Below are 20,108 nucleotides of genomic sequence, written 5' to 3'. Positions count from 1 at the left end.
TTTTGACCCTGATATTGGATATTGACAATATTTGCCAAAAAATGAGCTGGAGTCAGTGCTTGTCCCATTCGTTTGTTTACTGCTTGTAATTTAATTCTGTCCATGTGTAGTTCTCTTTTTAAGTGTTCACTCAGTTCTTTCCAAATTTCAACAGCATCCGCAATAAAACAGCTATTTTTCTGTATTTTGTTTAAAGCTTGAGAGATGGGTTTCAGGAAGCTCAGCATATGTTCAACATTTCTCTTAAGCCCAATGTTGAGGATTTTGGCCGTGACAGTGCCATCTATTTTATCTCGATTTTCTTCACAAAGTGTCATCAGAATAGGCCAGTTTTTGATATACTGCTCAAAACAGTCCACCACAGAGTTCCATCTAACATCTTGTGGGAGCGTTAGCTTGGTTCCACCCATCCTTTTCAGAGCTGCTGCAGCAAAATGATTATTACGGAAGTATTTAGCAATTTCAACAACATTAGCCTTTATTTCTGGAACACTTAAGTCTTTGGCTAAGAGGTGCAGCAAATGAGCACTGCAACCATATGTTATTAGCAGCTTTGTATTCCCTCCCTGCTCTTCTAAATCTCTTCTCATCTTGGATACCTTTGCAGCATTGTCAGTGACCCACCTGCGTACTAGACATTTGAATTTTTGTTCACATGTCGTTATAGCTTTTACTGCCACTTCTTGTAAGTATGCTGCTGTGTGTGCATTTCCTGACGTATCAGTTGTTTGTGCAAGGAAGACTTTACCTTCTTCTGTTGTTATACAAGCACATACAATAGGATCATTGTGGACATTACTCCACCCATCAATACTTAGGTTAACAATTTTACCCTCCAGAGCTGTTGCACATTGCTCCATTTCTGTCATACACTTGATCCAGCAGTTTCCCTGCAACATCAGCTCTGCTGGGTGGACTGTATCCTGGTCTCAGTGACTGAACCATATTAATGAAATGTGGGTTCTCAGTCAGACGGAAAGAAGAGTTCGTTGCATAAATAAACTGGGCAATTTTTTCATCAATCAACTCTTTTTCTAATCTGCTAGTTCTTATCACAAACCTATCTATGGTGGTTCCAGGAGGTAAAGGTTTTTTCTTCCTTTTGGGTGATGGTGATATGTGGCTGTGGGTGTCTGATGATGATGCTGCTGCTAATGAAGCACTATCCTGGATGGATAACTCTGAAACTGTAGAACAGGATGATGGTGATCTTGGAGGTGGATAGTTTCCAGAATCCATGAATTCCCCTAAACAAAAAAAGTCAATGCTGTTATTTTATTGTTTATACAATTTCTGCTTATTGTACACAACACATCACTGCCCCTGCCCCAAAAGGAATATTTGTTTTTCTTCATAACTGTACCAAATGACAGTAACATGCAGTAATAATAAGAAATATAATTTTTCTCACACATGACAGTTCAGTCTTTAGAAATAGGATTCAATAAAAATGTTTACCAACCTGAAGATCCTGCCTGTTCAGAAGTGTTTCTTTGGTCATCTTCATCACCGCACTTCTCATGATGTTGCCTCATTCGCGCCACCAGGCCTTGCATCTCTTTGTTGCATCGTTTGCATTTTGCACGCATGCCTGCCTTACCGATAAGCGAAGGAGCTTCATTAAAATATTCCCAAACTGGGTCTCTTTTACAGCCTGCTGCCATTATAAGAAAAGAATGTAATAAACCTCAGATCGTACACACAAACAGATCCAGTTTTGTCTGTCTGTGGCTATGCTGCAGTATTGTGCTCAAAGTTTCACTTTCATTTTCTTGTCTGCTTGCCCTTCCTCCTCCTCACACTTAGATTCACATTCTTCTTGTGTTGTGCAGATCTATTCCACTCCAAACAACCAGAAACATATTGTCTAACTTCTTGGACTTGGCACTGAAGGGGTTGATTCTGTATTCATAGGTTTGTAGAACAATAGGGTTAAGGTCTTTTTCTCAACTCTGTTCATGTTGTAACATTTTTGCCGTGAAGAAGAGGCTGGAACCTCTGCGGAGTCAAATTCAGTTTTGAGAACTGCGTAAGTAAAGCGAGCGTCTGTGATAATATAGGAGAGAAACTGCCCACTAATCCTACAGAAACATAGTAACATAGTAACATAGTAACATAGTTAGTAAGGCCGAAAAAAGACATTTGTCCATCCAGTTCAGCCTATATTCCATCATAATAAATACCCAGATCTACGTCCTTCTACAGAACCTAATAATTGTATGATACAATATTGTTCTGCTCCAGGAAGACATCCAGGCCTCTCTTGAACCCCTCGACTGAGTTCGCCATCACCACCTCCTCAGGCAAGCAATTCCAGATTCTCACTGCCCTAACAGTAAAGAATCCTCTTCTATGTTGGTGGAAAAACCTTCTCTCCTCCAGACGCAAAGAATGCCCCCTTGTGCCCGTCACCTTCCTTGGTATAAACAGATCCTCAGCGAGATATTTGTATTGTCCCCTTATATACTTAGGGGACAATACAAAAACCTCTGGAAGAGCATGGCATTGTTACACATATACAGCCTTTATTCTACTGAGTTAAACAACTCAGCTTTATCTCATGATGGAAGAACCTTTGGATGGTAAAATATTTTCCTCAAAAAGCAGTTTATTGAAAAAAATCCGATTTAAATAAAAAAAATCCGATTTAAATAAAAAAAATCCGATTTTTTAGATTTTTTTTTAAAAAAAAAACATTGATTTTTATCCACCCTGTTTCTTGGTGATCGGTGATGTGGATTCTCCCAGGATCGTGTCCGTGCAGTATTACACAGATCGGGGACAATGCGCGGTCGTTGGTCGACTCCGGAGACGTGTTGTTCCTTAGTCAGGATTACCTACTGCGGAGACACTGCAGGTCGTCTGTCATGTGAGATTCCTCTGAACATGGTGTCTGATAGGGGAGCACAATTTGTCTCCAATTTATGGAGAGCTTTTTGTGAAAAGGAAACAAACACTGGGGATTGCCTTGTCCTTTTCCTCTGCCTGCCACCCTGAAACCGACGGTCAGACAGAAAGGACAAATCCATGTTTTGTTGCGGTTCATCAGGAGGACTAGTTCTCATTCTTACCACTTGCTGCGTTCGCCTTTTCTTGTAATTACGATTTTCATCCCCATTTTAGCGATTTTTCTAAGATGAGTTCTGAGTGTGCTGTTGTGGAGGTCGCCATATAGAAATATGGATTTGGTGGAAAAAATGTCTAGATGCAAATGCAAGAAATTAATTTTTAAATATCTGACCAACAAAGAGGTTTACTCTTCTTCCTAGTGAATGCTCGGGGGTCTCTGGAGGGCATGATGGCGACGATACTAAGGAGAAGGGGGCACCTATTACAGGTGGAAGATTGGCCAACAGGAAAGGGTTCTGTACTGTCAGACTGTGGAGCGTCACAATAGGTGAACACTAGGACAACTTTAAAAAAAGGGCTGGATGATTTCCTCAGTACACAGAACATTGGATGTTCTAAATCATTTAGTGCCATGACATGTATGCTTGGTGGAGAGATGTTGAGCTTGATGGACCTAGGTCTTTTATCAACCTATGTAACCTTTTTCCACCAAACTGCAGAGCAGCGAGCGACGAGCACAGCGCGAGATTTCGGCAAGATATTGCAGCTACGGAGAAAAGATCTCAAGGTAAAAGGAATCCATCAATGCTGCAGATTACTGTTAGACAGCTGCAAGAAATCATCCGATGCAGGAGTACAAGAGACGAGCAAAAAAGACTGAGGAGCAATGTCTGTAACTGTTTGTAAGTCACAATAATGTTTTGACACATTTTAGTTATTTGAATTGTTGCTATATTTCCTGTAAATAAATATCAGAAAATTGGCCTAACAAAATACTCTGCATCTTTATATTTGCAAAAATAATAATATTTCTAAGTACTGAAACTTTTATGCATTAATTCCATGTAGCAGTAAAAGGAAAAAACTCTTTGATATCATAGAAACAAGAACAAACCAAAAAGTTTCATGGTCAGATTTGAATTCAGGAGGTGAAAATCATTGTGAAATGTCTGATTTCATAACTTACCATAACCTTGACAAATATATAGAACAGTCTTGCGCGATGTGCAAGCGTCGTGGAGCGTCCGTGTAGGTCCTGGTACCTTCCTCTCCTGCTCCCCACTAGTCAGTCAGATACAGTGGCTTGCAAAAGTATTCACCCCCTGGCTTTTTACCTATTTTGTTACATTACAACCTGTGTTTAAAAAAAAATTGTAATCAGATTTGAGTGATGCATCAGCACTGAATAGTAAAAGATGGTGAAGTGAAATGAGAAAAATATAGGCATAAATTAAATGTATGGGATCAAATAACTAAAAACTGATATGTGCATATGTATTCACCCCTTTTGTTATGAAACCCCTACCCCTAAACATTTCTTGTGCAAACATTTACATTGATAAGTCACGTGCTTAGTGAAAGGAAGTCTACCTGTGTGCAATCTAAGTGTCACATGGTCTGTCAGTATACAGGTCCTTCTCAAAAAATTAGCATATAGTGTTAAATTTCATTATTTACCATAATGTAATGATTACAATTAAACTTTCATATATTATAGATTCATTATCCACCAACTGAAATTTGTCAGGTCTTTTATTGTTTTAATACTGATGATTTTGGCATACAACTCCTGATAACCCAAAAAACCTGTCTCAATAAATTAGCATATTTCACCCATCCAATCAAATAAAAGTGTTTTTTAATAACAAACAAAAAAACCAACAAATAATAATGTTCAGTTATGCACTCAATACTTGGTCGGGAATCCTTTGGCAGAAATGACTGCTTCAATGCGGCGTGGCATGGAGGCAATCAGCCTGTGACACTGCTGAGATGTTATGGAGGCCCAGGATGCTTCAATAGCGGCCTTAAGCTCATCCAGAGTGTTGGGTCTTGCGTCTCTCAACTTTCTCTTCACAATATCCCACAGATTCTCTATGGGGTTCAGGTCAGGAGAGTTGGCAGGCCAATTGAGCACAGTAATACCATGGTCAGTAAACCATTTACCAGTGGTTTTGGCACTGTGAGCAGGTGCCAGGTCGTGCTGAAAAATGAAATCTTCATCTCCATAAAGCATTTCAGCCGATGGAAGCATGAAGTGCTCCAAAATCTCCTGATAGCTAGCTGCATTGACCCTGCCCTTGATGAAACACAGTGGACCAACACCAGCAGCTGACATGGCACCCCACACCATCACTGACTGTGGGTACTTGACACTGGACTTCAGGCATTTTGGCATTTCCTTCTCCCCAGTCTTCCTCCAGACTCTGGCACCTTGATTTCCAAATGACATGCAAAATTTGCTTTCATCAGAAAAAAGTACTTGGGACCACTTAGCAACAGTCCAGTGCTGCTTCTCTGTAGCCCAGGTCAGGCGCCTCTGCCGCTGTTTATGGTTCAAAAGTGGCTTTACCTGGGGAATGCGGCACCTGTAGCCCATTTCCTGCACACGCCTGTGCACGGTGGCTCTGGATGTTTCCACACCAGACTCAGTCCACTGCTTCCTCAGGTTCCCCAAGGTCTGGAATCGGTCCTTCTCCACAATCTTCCTCAGGGTCCGGTCCCCTCTTCTCGTTGTACAGCGTTTTCTGCCACATTGTTTCCTTCCAACAGACTTACCATTGAGGTGCCTTGATACAGCACTCTGGGAACAGCCTATTTGTTGAGAAATTTCTTTCTGGGTCTTACCCTCTTGCTTGAGGGTGTCAATGATGGCCTTCTTGACATCTGTCAGGTCGCTAGTCTTACCCATGATGGGGGTTTTGAGTAATGAACCAGGCAGGGAGTTTATAAAAGCCTCAGGTATCTTTTGCATGTGTTTAGAGTTAATTAGTTGATTCAGAAGATTAGGGTAATAGGTCGTTTAGAGAACCTTTTCTTGATATGCTAATTTATTGAGACAGGTTTTTTGGGTTATCAGGAGTTGTATGCCAAAATCATCAGTATTAAAACAATAAAAGACCTGACAAATTTCAGTTGGTGGATAATGAATCTATAATATATGAAAGTTTAATTGTAATCATTACATTATGGTAAATAATGAAATTTAACACTATATGCTAATTTTTTGAGAAGGACCTGTATACACACCTATTCTGAAAAGGCCACAGAGGTTGAAATACCATTAACCAATCAACACCATAAAGACCAAGGAGATCTCCAAATAAGTCAGGGACAAAGTTGTTGAGAAAAATTTCCCATTCTCTGATGATCCCCCGGAGCACCATCAAATTCATTATCATCAAAGGGAAAAGAACATAGTACCACAACAAACCGGCCAAGAGAGGGTCACAGCCAAAACGCTCAGCCTGGGCAAGGAGGGCATTAATAAAAGAGGCAGGACAGACACCAAATGTAACCCTGAAGGAGCTTCAGGGTTCCCAAGCAGAGACTGAACGGTCTGTCCATGCGACCATAATAAGCCATACACACCACAAAGATGGCCTTCATGGAAGAGTGGGCACAAAAAAGCCTTAACTTACACTCAAAAATTGTAAGGTTTATTTTGAGTTTGCCAAAAGACATGTAGAAGACTCCCCAAATGTATCAAGGAAAGTGACCAACATTTAAGTTTTTGCCCACTTAGGTAAATGCTATGTCTGGCACCATACCAACACAGCTCATCACCCAAAGAATACTATCCCCACAGTAAAACATGATAGTAGCAGCATCATTCTGTGGGGATGATTTTCGGCATCAGGAACAGGAAAAATCCAACATTAGGGGAAGATAGATGGTGCGAAATATAGGGATATTCTTGAGCAAAACCTTTTTCAGTCAGTCTCTTGTTGATTTGAGACTGGAATATACAGTATGTTCACATTCCAACAAAACAATGACCCAAAACATACTACTAAAGCAACACTCCAGGGGTTTAAGGGGAAACATGTAAATGTTTTGTTGTGCTCTAGTCAAAGACCTGAACTTGATTCAATTGAGAATCTGTGGTCAGACTTGAAGATTGCTGTGCACCAGATGAAACCATCTAACTTGGAGGAGTTGGAACAGTTTTGCCTTGAGGAATGGACAAAAATACCAGTGGTAAGATGTAGAAAGCTCATAGAATCTTATCCAAAGCAACTTGTCGCAAAAAGAGGCTCTACAAACTACTGACTTCACTGCTGTGAATAGTTCTGCACATAGAAGGTTTAAGTCATTTTGTCCTATCTGTTTGCTTTATGATAAAAAGATAACCAAATTTTCATAGCTGTGGGCATGGTCTCGGTTATGACCTGGTGGTCAGGACAATAATGGACCTGGTGGTTAAGAGCACACGGAATGACCTGATAGTTACTGATAATAAAGGACGAGCTCTGGGACGTGGGAACTCTGCTGACCGCAATCCCTAAACCTATCAACCACACTAGAAATAGCCGTGGATTGCGCCTAACGCTCCCTATGCAACTCGGCATAGCCTAAGAAACTAGCTAGCCCTGAAGAAAGGAAAATAAAGCCTACCTTGCCTCAGAGAAATTCCCCAAAGGAAAAGGCAGCCCCCTACATATAATGACTGTGAGTAAGATGAAAATACAAACACAGAGATGAAATAGATTAAGCAAAGTGAGGCCCGACTTACTGAACAGACCGAGGATAGGAAAGGTTACTTTGCGGTCAGCACAAAAACCTACAAAAAGACCACGCAGAGGGCGCAAAAAGACCCTCCACACCGACTAACGGTGCGGAGGCGCTCCCTCTGCGTCCCAGAGCTTCCAGCAAGCAAGACAACAAATTAAATAGCAAGCTGGACAGAAAAATAGCAAACCAAAGAAATACAAGCTGGAACTTAGCTTCTGATGGGAAGACAGGTCACAAGAACGATCCAGGAGTGAACTAGACCAATACTGGAACATTGACAGGTGGCATGGAGCAAAGATCTAAGTGGAGTTAAATAGAGCAGCAGCTAACGAATTAACCTCGTCACCTGTGAAAGGAAACTCAGAAACACCCACCAGAGGAAGTCCATGGACAGAACCAGCCGAAGTACCATTCATGACCACCGGAGGGAGCCCGACAACAGAATTCACAACAGGTCTCTACATGAACTGAAGCAAACCCTCAAAAAAAATAAACCGTGAAATTCCAGGTTGTGAGATAGCAAAACACGAAAAATGTCAAGGGGTGTATAATTTTGCAAGCCACTGTAAGTGTGGGGCTGGGGGAGAGAGCAGCTCTCTCGGTGATCAGGACGGACACTGTTTTGTTCTCCTCGGTCACAGGAAGTTATCACCAGTCTATAAGACACAATCACTTATTAGCAAGATTTTTTCTTGCTGAAAGTGTGTCTTATAGGCTAAAAAAATATGATAAGTTCTAGCATAATTTCCCTTTCTCATTTAATTATACGACTGTCTGTTATATAATTTTGTGCAATTTGTCAATCACATATATAGTTTCCCCCCATCTGAGTCTGTTTTTCATGGTCAACAAAATACGATTTTCCAGTAATTAATTTTTCATAATAATAATGAAATTTTCTCTGTGTGGGATTTTTGACGCTTAAAAAAATCGTCCACTACTTGAAAAACCCCTTCTCATACCTCATGTTTGATCCTTATAATCTTATACAAACCTCCCATATTGACGCCGTTCCAGCGGTGTGGGCATTAGAGATTCCGGGGCTCGTGAGGTTGTAACATAATGGGAGCCCTATGCCCAATCTCCCCACCGTCAGGCAAATCGAACATCACAGGGAGGTCAGAGAGCAGCCACAGCCCTGGCTTCATGTTGATGTTCAATATGTACAAAGGCTGTGGAAGACGGTGGCACTGAGCACAGGGCTTGTGAGATGGAACAACCTCACCGGAGCCCCAGGAACGGGAGTCCAGACACCGCTGGAATGTTGCTGGCACGGGAGCTTAGTGTGAGTGTTTTTATTTTAATGAGGCCAAACATGAGGAATGACAAGGGGTTGTCCTAGTAGTGGACAACCTCTTTAAGAAGATAGAAATGTTTTAACCGAAAATTGTAACATTCTGAACATAAAAAGGAATCTACCCTGATGTTTATTAAAGGGAATCAGCCACCACCAAAACCACTATTAGCCTGTAGATGTGGACTTCATCTTCAGGTTAATAGTGATACTAATCCAAAATTGAAAAAGTGGTTTATTTAAAGGGAACCTGTCACCTCCAAAATCGAAGGTGAGGAAAGCCCACCGGCATCAGGGGCTTATCTCCAGCATTCTGTAATGCATTCTGTAGTGCTGTAGATAAGCCCCCGATGTATCCTGAAAGATGAGAAAAAGAGGTTAGATTATACTCACCCAGGGGCGGTCCCAGTTCGTATCGGGTCCGATGGGTGTTGCGGTCTGGTCCGGGGCCTCACATCTTCATAGGATTACGTCCTCTTCTTGTCTTCACGCCGCAGCTCCGGAGCAGGTGTACTTTATCCTCCCTGTTGAGGGCAGAGCAAAGTACTGCAGTGCGCAGGCGCCAGGAAAGGTCAGAGAGGCCTAGCGCTTGTGCACTGCAGTACTTTGCTCTGCCCTCAACAGGGAGGATAAAGTACGCCTGCGCCGGAGCTGCGGCGTGAATACAAGAAGAGGACGTCATCGAATGAAGATAGGAGGCCCTGGACCGGACCGCAACGCCCATCGGACCCGGACCGCAGCGGGAACGACCCTGGGTGAGTATAATGTAACCTCTTTTTCTCATCTTTCAGGATACATCGGGGCTTATCTACAGCATCCCAGAATGCATTACAGAATGCTGGAGATAAGCCCCTGATGCCGGTGGGCTTAGCTCATCTTCGATTTTGGGGGTGACAGGTTCCCTTTAATACTAAAGTCCCACACCTATAACAGCTGCATAGCAGTTGCTCCCACCAACTGGCTGTAACCCATACAAAACAAAAAAAAGGTACAAGAAGTTGGTTTATTTCATAATTTATCCAAAAATATTTAATCCAGCATATACAATGGGGAAAATAAGTATTTGATACACTGCCAATTTTGCGAGTTTTCCCACCTACATAGAATGGAGAGATCTGTTATTTTTATCGTAAGAACGCTTCAACAGTGAGAGAAAGAATCTTTAAAAAAAAAATCTAGAAAATCACATTGTATTATTTTTAAATAATTAAATGCATTTTATTGCATGAATTAAGTATAACCAGGGCTGTGGAGTCCGTAAGCCAAACCACCGTCTCCGACTCCTCAATTTCCCTGACTTCCGACTCCACAGCACTGCCTCTCTACTGTCCATGTTATTCTGGGTGTGAGTGATTACTGTGAAGACTTGCACTTCTATAAATTTGAGAAGAAAAGCAGAGACACTGACAGACAATGATGGAAACACCTGCGGTGACGTTTCGGGGGACCTCCCCCTTTCTTAAGCCTCATTAATAACCTGCCTGGCACCTGCATGTAGCCATACACTTCTGACTTTATTTTCCTCGGCACCATTCTGAGTATACAATGCAGCAGCTGTAACCACGCCCCAGTGTCCATCAGGGGTGGAAGTGCAGTTAGTTGCCATCCACCCCCTTGACTAAAAGTGAATGCCGTCGAGAAGAATGAAACACATTTTCTCTCATCAGCGTTCGGCTACATGCAGGCGCCAGTCAAGTTAGTAATGCAATTAACCTGCAGAATAAGCAGCTATATGCAGGTTAATAGCCAGCCTTTTTGCTGATGACAGGTTCCCTTTAAGGCTGGGGTCACACTTACGAGTTCAATGCGAGAAAATTGCGTGAGTCTCTCGCATCAATACCTGGCACTGCTGCTGGCACTCGGGACTGGAGTGTGCGGCTGCATGTATTTCTATGCAGCTGCACGCTCGGGTCCCAAGTGCCGGCGGCAGTGCCGGGACTTGATGTGAGAGACTCGCGCAAGTTTCTCTCATTGAACTTACAAGTGTGACCCTGGCATAAGAGTTGATTTCCAAGTAAAACATTTCCCACATTAAGAACATCAAAAAGGCTTCTAGCCTGTGTGAATTCTTTGGTGACCAAGAAGAGATGATTTCTTCACAAAACATTTCCCACATTCTGAACATGAAAAAGGTTTCTCCCCTTTGTGGGTTTTCTGGTGCTTAACAAATTCTGATTTCTGGTTAAAACATTTCTCACATTCTGAACAGGAGAATGGCTTCTCCACTGTGTGGATTCTCTGGTGTCTATCAAGATGCGCTTTCCGGTTAAAAGATTTTCTACATTCCGAACAGGAAAAAGGCTTTTCCCCTGTATGAATTCTTTGATGCTTAATAACATCTGATTTCTGGTTAAAGCATTTCCCACATTCCGAACATGAGAATGGCTTCTCCCCTGTGTGGGTTCTTTGGTGTCTATCAAGATGCGCTTTCCGATTAAAACATTTCCCACATTCTGCACATGAAAAAGGCTTATCCCCTGTATGTGTTCTCTGGTGGCCTTCAAGATGCGCTTTCCGGTTAAAACTTTTCTCACATTTTGAACATGAAAAAGGCTTCTCCCCTGTGTGCGTTCTCTGATGGCTATCAAGAAGCGATTTCCAGTTAAAACATTTCCCACATTCTGAACAAGAAAAAGGCTTCTCCCCTGTGTGAATTTTCTGGTGGATATCAAGCCGTGATTTCCAGTTAAAACCTTTCCCACATTCTGAACATGAAAAAAGATTCTCCCCTGTGTGGGTTCTCTGGTGGATATCGAGAAGCGCTTTCTGGTTAAAACATTTCCCACATTCTGAACAAGAAAAAGGCTTCTCCCCTGTGTGGGTTCTCTGGTGGCTATCAAGATGCGATTTCCAGTTAAAACATTTTCCACATTCTGAACATGAAAAAAGCTTCACCCCTCTGTGTATTCTCTGATGGCTATCAAGATTCGCTTTCTGGTTGAAACATTTCCCACATTCTGAACATGAAAAAGGCTTCTCCCCTCTGTGAGTTATTTGGTGTATAACAAGATTACATTTCCGTCTAAAATATTTCCCACATTCTGAACAGGAAAAAGGTTTCTCCCCTGTGTGACTCCTTTGGTGACTGAGAAGAGAGGATTTCTTCACAAAGCATTTTCCACATACAGAACATGAAAATGGCTTCTCCCCCTTGTGAGTTCTCTGATGTGTAACAAGAGTTGATTTATGTACAAAACATTTCCCACATTCCGAACATGAAAAAGGCTTCTCCCCTGTATGACTTCTCTGATGTCTGATAAGACTTGATTTCTCTGTAAAACATTTCTTACATTCTGAACATGAAAATGGCTTCTCCCCTGTGTGAGTTCTCTGGTGACTAACAAGATTTGATTTTTTGTTAAAACATTTCCCACATTTAGAACAAGAAAATCTATTATCCACTGTGTGAATTTTTTGATGTTTAAGAAAAGATTTTTCAATTGGAAAACTATTTCCATATTCTGAACGTGAAAATGACCTCTTTGCTTTAGGAGCAATTTGTTTTTTAATGCTTATTTTGTGACTTTGATTTTCCTTAGTAGTTGGTAATGAATCAGAAGACAGGACCTGTTTCAAAGGATCAGATGATTGTTTTTTTCTGTGAAGGGATGATGGTATATCTGGAGTAATGGCATTCACTTCAATTGAATCCTGTGGGATCTCAAGATCATCCGATTTAAAAATTGAAGATGTCAGCTGTGCGTCTGATCTCCTGGTACAGTCATCTGCCAAGAATAAAACGAATAATTATTTTTGAATAAAAAAATTCCTTAAATGTTATATTTTTGAAAAATTCTACTTAAACTATCCATAAAAATGGCAACTTATGTAAAAAAATGGAATTCACAAAATAATAGCAATTCACGATCTAATAAAAAGCCCCATAGCATGAACCAATAGAACGTGTTTTCTAACTGCTTGTTCATTCTGTCTCACAAATATGGAAGAAAAAGCCGTATATTGTTATATAGGCGAAAATAATACAAATAAGGGCTCATTCCCACTTGCGATGCAATCGGACGAGTGCAATTTGATTAAAAAAAAAGAACTGCACTCTCCCCAATGTTTCGCGATTATTTTCTCATGTCGTTTTGGCATGTGTAAAGAAACGCAGCATGCAAATCGGATTGCATGAGATTCGGATCACATGCACCCATGTAAGTCTATGGGTGCGTGTGAAACATCAGAATGCACTCGGATAACCCCTGAATGAAGCACGATTCCCACCGACATCGGCAACAAAGGAGACAGACAAATTAATTTCTCCATCTCCTCCATAGCTGTGCTGCGATCCTCTCTGTGCAAGAGGATTGGAGTAGACACTCGACTCCCGCTCACAGCAGAACAGGAACCGATTGTTATTAACATATCGTATCCAATATTCTCGATACGGATGTGATTCACTAGTGGAACCCCAGCCTAAAAATTTCTACTCCTCCAGCAAAAACACAAGCCCTCACTCAGGTCCATAATTGTTCATTGGAAAAACAGAGGTTTCCACATTATTAGTGGCTCAAAGACTCTTGAAAAGCAACATGGCTTCCGTAAACCAATTCAGCAATATCCGCTCTCCCAAAGTCAAATCTTCCCCTCGCTTCTGAGCTTTGTAGTGTGCACAAACCACGTATTTGGCATAATTATAGTGACAAAAACCCACTTAATTTAAGGTGTTTGTTTCCTGGAGTACAGTCTGGACACTATGTGTTGGGAATAAAATGGCAAATGTGCAATTTTCACTGTCCAACATCCACTGTGTGCTAATTTCCGTAAGGTTCCTGTGGAGACAAAATAGTCACTACTCCTATAGATTAATTCACTGAGGTTTATAATTTCCAAAATTGAGTTCCTTTATTTAGATTTCTACTGCTCTGATTTTCTGCCATTTTGTGATATTAGGGCATCTGCAAATGGTGTGTCTGGGATCTGCACCTGAAATGTTTGCTTCTGTTACTAGGCGTTGTGTCAAAGATACAGTCTGGGGCGTCGCACAGATCCACCAGCTGTTATAACTTCATTAAGGGAATGCAACTTTGCTGACTCGAATCGTCAGGATAATATGCTATTGACCAATGATTCATGGACGAGACCATGGCTGCTTCCACTACTAGGCCAGTCATTAGGTAACGCATGAAATATATATACAGTATAAACCCATATGGTCACTTCCAACTCCACAATAACATAGAAACTACTCACTGCCACCACCAATTGTTTATTCAGGTTGATTGGACACCTGTTACATATATAGTATGGCTTTGGGGTGCGGTTTACAGAGCAAAAGGAACAGAGCTATAAAATGTTATATTTAATCCAGAAAGATATACAGTATATATAATAAATATACAAAATGGCAATAAAACAGTACAATTACATAAAATAAAAGGGATAACATAAGAAACTTACTAAACTTAATCACAGAAATGGCTCAGAGATTAGTGAAGGCAAGCACTTTGATTGAGAATTGGACAGAACCTCCACAGCAAACTACATCTTCCTAGGTGCAGACTATGATCCAGACCTAGGATCTGCTTTTTATTACCTCCTAAGTTACGTCCACACACTTCCCCTTCATTACCTCATGTGAGGCTGTTTGTGGAATGTTTTCAGCTCTTCAGGAACTTAGGAGATCCTCAACTTACCTCTAAAGATCACAGACTCTAGATATTAACATTATATTTTTATCATGATTTTACCTGTACATAGAGACTAAATATGACCTGGTTCATACCATCTATCAGACCGTTATTCAATTGGAGGAATTCTAGTGGCCACTCGGTGATGTGAGTTAATGCGTCACACCCTACCCTTCGTTATGACAATGAAAATCTATGTCTCATACATATCTGATAGGATTATAGAATGTTAGAGATGGAAGGGACCGAAATGTTCATCCCCCGGCTCAATGCAAGATTCACGAAAACATCTCAGACAGATGTCTGTCCAGCCTCTCTTTGAAGACTTCCATTGGAGGAGAACTCACCACCTCTTGTGGCCGCCTGTTCCACTCATTGATCATCCTCACTGTCAAAGTTTTTTCTAGTATCTAATCTGTATCTTCTCCCTTTCAATTTCATCCCATTGCTTCTTGTGTTTTCATGTGCAAATGAGAATAATGATGATCCTTCTACACAGTGACAGCCCTTCAGATATTTGTAGACAGCTAAGTCTCCTCTCAGCCTTCTTTTTTCCCCAAGTTAAATATTCCCAGATCCTTTAACCTTTCCTTGTAGGACATACTTTGCAGTCCGCTTACCATTCTGGTAGCTCTTCTCTGACCTTGCTCCAATTTTTCAATGTCTTTTTTAAAATGTGATGCCTAGAACTGGACACATTATTCCGGATGAGGCTTGACTAAGGAGGAGTAGAGGGGGCTAGTTACTTCACATGATCTAGACTATGTGCAGGCTGTTACCTATTAGTTTACTCAAGTCTTTTTTCACACGGGCTGTTGCTTAGTTCTATTCCTCCCATTCTATTCTATTTCTCCCTGTTAAATTCCATTCTATTAGTAGCTACCCATTGTTCCAGCTTATCTAGATCCTTCTAAATCCTTTCTTTGTCTTCTCTAGTGTTAACTATCCCTTCCAGCTTTGCATCATCTGCAATTTAAATAGTTTACTTTTAGTTCCCTTATCTAGATCATTATTAAAAATGTTGAACAACACTTGGCCAGGGCAGACCCTTGCGGTACGCCACTTGAAGCACTCTTCCAAATGGATGTGCAACCATTTATTTCCACTCTTTGAGTATGATTACTGAGCCAGTTATGAATCCATCTAACTATAGCCTTGTCAATACTTGTCAATTTTTTTAATAAGGATAGCATGAGATAGCATGTTGTCAACAAGAGAAGATGAGCATTTTCTGGACTCAGTACTTTTGCCTGAGAGAGATTCCCAACAAATATGTGGATAGTTAAAATCTCTCATGATCACTATGTCGTACTTTTTTGAGAACAAAGACATCTGATATAAAAAGAGTTCATCCATATCTTGTCCAGGTGGCCTACAGTAAACACCTACAATAGTGCCCTTTCTGTTCTTCTCTCCTTGAATTCTTACCAAACATTTTATACAGAGCTACCAATCTCTGAAGCTGTGGAGATGTTACGTTTTCCTAAAGGTACCGTCACATTTAGCGACGCTGCAGCGATCTAGACAACGATGTCGATCGCTGCAGCGTCGCTGTTTGGTCGCTGGAGAGATGTCACACAGACAGCTCTCCAGCGACCAACGATGCCGAAGTCCCCGGGTAACCAGGGTAAACATCGGGTAACTAAGCGCAGGGCCGTGCTTAGTAACCCAATGTTTACCCTGGTTACCATTGTAAATGTAAAAAAAAAAAACACTACATACTTACATTCCGGTGTCTGGTCACGTCCCCCGCCTTCAGCTTCCCGCACTGACTGAGCGCCGGCCGTAAAGCACAGCGGTGACCTTAACACACAATGCGACTCCTCCTCCATTCTTGTTAATCCTGTTTCTAATAAATAAGTTGTAGCCTTCAAGGTTTGTATTCCAACCATGTGTATCATCCTGCCAAGTTTCAGTGATGCCTATGACATCATACCTCTCTTCCTGTGTTAGCAGCTCCAATTCTCCTTGTTTGTTTCCCATTTTTATAGACACATTTTAGTTTGTAGTCGGTTTCTCTTGCTTTTCTATTTACACTCAGAGTTTGTTGTTTTTTCTTTCCACTTTCAGTAGCAGGTTCTCAAAAGAATTCATTAGCTACATATATCTTCGTAGTCGTATATTTCCCATCCCATACTGCTCTAGTTTAAAGCCTGTGGCACTGCTGAGGGGTTATGGAAGCGCAGGTTGCTTTGATAGCAGCCTTCAGCTCATCTGCATTGTTGGGTCTGGTGTCTCTAATCATCCTCTTTACAATAATCCATAGATTATCATAGATCAAATCAAGCCCAGTGATACTGTTGTTTTTAAACCAGGTGTTGGTACTTTTGGCAGTGTGTACAGGTGTTAAGTCCTGCTGGGGAATGACATTTCCATCTCCCAAAAGCTTGTCGGCAGAGGGAAGCATGAAGTATCCACAATCAATGATAGTTTGGGGAGCAGTGTCATCTGCTGGTGGAGGTCCACTGTGTTCTATCAAGACCAAAGTCAGCGCAGCCGTCTACCAGGACATTGTAGAGCCCTTCATGCTTCCCTCTGTTGACAAGCTTTTTGGAGATGGAAATGTCATTCTCCAGCAGGACTTGGCCCCTGTCCACACGGCCAAAAGTACCAATACCTGGTGTAAAAACAACAGTATCACTGGGCTTGATTGGCAGCAAACTCGCCTGACCTTAACCCCATAGAGAATCTATGGATATTGTCAAGAGGAAGATGAGAGACACCAAACCCAACAATGCAGACGAGCTGAAGGCTGCTATCAAAGCAACCTGGGCTTCCATAACCCCTCGGCAGCGCCACAGGCTGATCGCCTCCATGCCACGCCGCAGTGATGCAGTAATTGATGCAAAAGGAGCTCGACCAAGTATTGAGGGCATTTACTGAACATACATTTCAGTAGGACGACATTTCGGATTTTAAAATCATTTTTTTCGATCTTGTTCTATAAAGTATTCTAATTTACTGAGATAATGACTTTTGGGTTTTCATTGGCTGTAAGCCATAAACATTAACATTAACAGAAATAAACACGTGAAATAGATCACTCTGTGTGTAATGGCTCTATAGAATATAGGAGATTCACTTTTTGTATTGAAGAACTGAAATAATTTGACTTTTTAATGATATTCTAATTTTGTGAGAAGCACCTGTAAGTGAGGCAGGACAATCCCACCACAATCAAACTATTATCTATTTATATACTTACCTTAAATTGTCTGTCATCCACTTCCGTCTGGACATCCTTGAATCCCACAATCCACGGCGCCGCACCGGAAGTACGCCGACCGCCATATTGGAATACCCAAGTGATGGGTATTCCAATATGGCACCAGCTGGTGGTACCAGGTCCTTGCGCAGTACCACCAGTGGATCATCACTGGACCGCCCGCTGCTGGGACTCCCCCGGCGCAAGAACCCCACACCGCAAGGACCCCTCCCCACCGCCGGGATCCAGGCCGCCGGAAATCACGGTACCCGTAAGCACTGAACGCATACCGTGATGTCCGACGGAGAAACAGGGACCGTGCCAGGATGGGGCGAGTATGACCGAGGAGGGTGAGCCAGGCGATATTCACCTGTACCCGTTCCACCGCTGCGCGCCCCTCTGTCTTCTGCATCGTCTGGCTGTGACGTTCAGGTCAGAGGGCGCGATGACGTGGTTAGTGTGTGCCCTCCGCCTGAACAGTCAGAGCCAGAGACCCGGAAGACAGAGTGGCGTGCAGCGGTGGAACGGGGACAGGTGAATATCGCAAGTGCCGGGGACCTGAGCCAGCAGCGACTCCGGCACCTCACCCACATAGTGCGCCGGTGTCTCCGCCTGCTCAGGCCCCTGGCACTCGGCACCCAGCGACGACAGGTGAGCATGTCATTTTTTTTTAATCGCAGCAGCATACGGGACATATTATGCTATGGAGCATCTTATGGGGGTCATCAACCTTTATGGAGCAGCATACAGGGCATATGGATGGGAGCAGCACATGACAAAATGGGGGTGCAGGATGGGAGCAGCACATGACAGAATGTGAGTGCAGGATGGGTGCAGCACATGACAGAATGGGGTGCAGGATGGGAGCAGCAAATGACAGAATGTGAGTGCAGGATGGGTGCAGCACATGACAGAATGGGGAGCAGGATGGGAGCAGCACATGACAGAATGGGGAGCAGGATGGGAGCAGCACATGACAGAATGGGGAGCAGGATGGGAGCAGCACATGACAGAATGAGCGCGCAGGATGGGAGCAGCACATGACAGAATGGGGAGCAGGATGGGAGCAGCACATGACAGAATGGGGAGCAGGATGGAAGCAGCACATAACAGAATGAGCGCGCAGGATGGGAGCAGCACATGACACAATGGGGAGCAGGATGGGAGCAGCACATGACAGAATGAGCGCGCAGGATGGGAGCAGCACATGACAGAATGAGCGCGCAGGATGGGAGCAGCACATGACAGGATGGGGAGCAGGATGGGAGCAGCACATGACAGAATGGGGAGCAGGATGGGAGCAGCACATGACAGAATGGGGAGCAGGATGGGAGCAGCACATGACAGAATGAGCGCGCAGGATGGAAGCAGCACATGACAGCATGAGCGCGCAGGATGGAGCAGCACATGACAGAATGGGGAGCAGGATGGGAGCAGCACATGACAGAATGTGAGTGCAGGATGGGAGCAGCACATGACAGAATGGGGAGCAGGATGGGAGCAGCACATGACAGGATGGGGAGCAGGATGGGAGCAGCACATGACAGAATGGGGAGCAGGATGGGAGCAGCACATGACAGAATGGGGAGCAGGATGGGAGCAGCACATGACAGAATGTGAGTGCAGGATGGGAGCAGCACATGACAGAATGGGGAGCAGGATGGGAGCAGCACATGACATAATGAGCGCGCAGGATGGGAGCAGCACATGACAGAATGGGGGCGCAGGATGGGAGCAGCACATGACAGAATGGGGGTGTGGGATGGCAGCAGCACATGACAATAGGGGCACAGGATGGGAGCAGCACATGACAGAATGGGGGCGCAGGATGGGAGCAGCACATGACAGGATGGGGGCGCTGGATGGGAGCAGCACATGACAGAATGGGGGCGCAGGATGGGAGCAGCACATGACAGAACAGGGGCGCAGGATGGGAGCAGCACATGACAGAATGGGGGCGCAGGATGGCAGAAGCACAATAAACCTGTAAAAAGAAAAACAGAAAATAAAACTATATGTTACATGCCCAACAACAACGTATGTTTTAAGGGAGAATTTCAACATTAAACTGGAGTTGCACCATTGGCGCTACTATGAGTCCTGACCAAAAGAGTAGAGAAAGTATTAGCGCCCCCATTTCTGGAAAGAATTGTGCAGTAATCTGAATTCCTTAGGATAAAAGACATAATGGAATTTATGATATGGAGTGAATCCATGAAACCAGGGTGTGAGCAGGCGGGAATAAATGTATATTACAGCCATCAGCCACACAGAGCTCAGAGATAGATCATGGCACCGGTGTGATGTTTTATGTAGTTTATCACAATCCTGTTTGAAGTTAGTTTTTTTTGCAAAAATTTGAAAAGTCAGAATAAAGGAAACTCTGTTATTG

General features: G+C 42.9%; 2 protein-coding genes across 2 annotated transcripts in view; one reads left to right on the top strand and one right to left on the bottom strand.

Annotated features, from left to right (window-relative positions):
• The window catches only part of LOC138672441 (uncharacterized), a 654,503-nt gene that overhangs the window by 206,955 nt on the left and 427,440 nt on the right, over positions 1–20,108 (top strand). The window lies entirely within an intron of this gene.
• The window catches only part of LOC138672435 (zinc finger protein 665-like), a 29,783-nt gene continuing 19,559 nt past the window's right edge, over positions 9,885–20,108 (bottom strand). Inside the window, exon 7 of the mRNA XM_069760407.1 lies at positions 9,885–12,603. Within this exon, the coding sequence (XP_069616508.1) occupies positions 10,931–12,603 (1,673 nt within the window). The 3' untranslated portion in view covers positions 9,885–10,930. The remainder of the gene's footprint in view (positions 12,604–20,108) is intronic.

Source organism: Ranitomeya imitator, chromosome 3 (assembly GCF_032444005.1).
Source record: "Ranitomeya imitator isolate aRanImi1 chromosome 3, aRanImi1.pri, whole genome shotgun sequence".
Lineage (NCBI taxonomy): Eukaryota > Metazoa > Chordata > Amphibia > Anura > Dendrobatidae > Ranitomeya > Ranitomeya imitator.
Note: the sequence above shows the minus strand (reverse complement) of the source record. Positions and strands in the feature narration are given on the sequence as shown.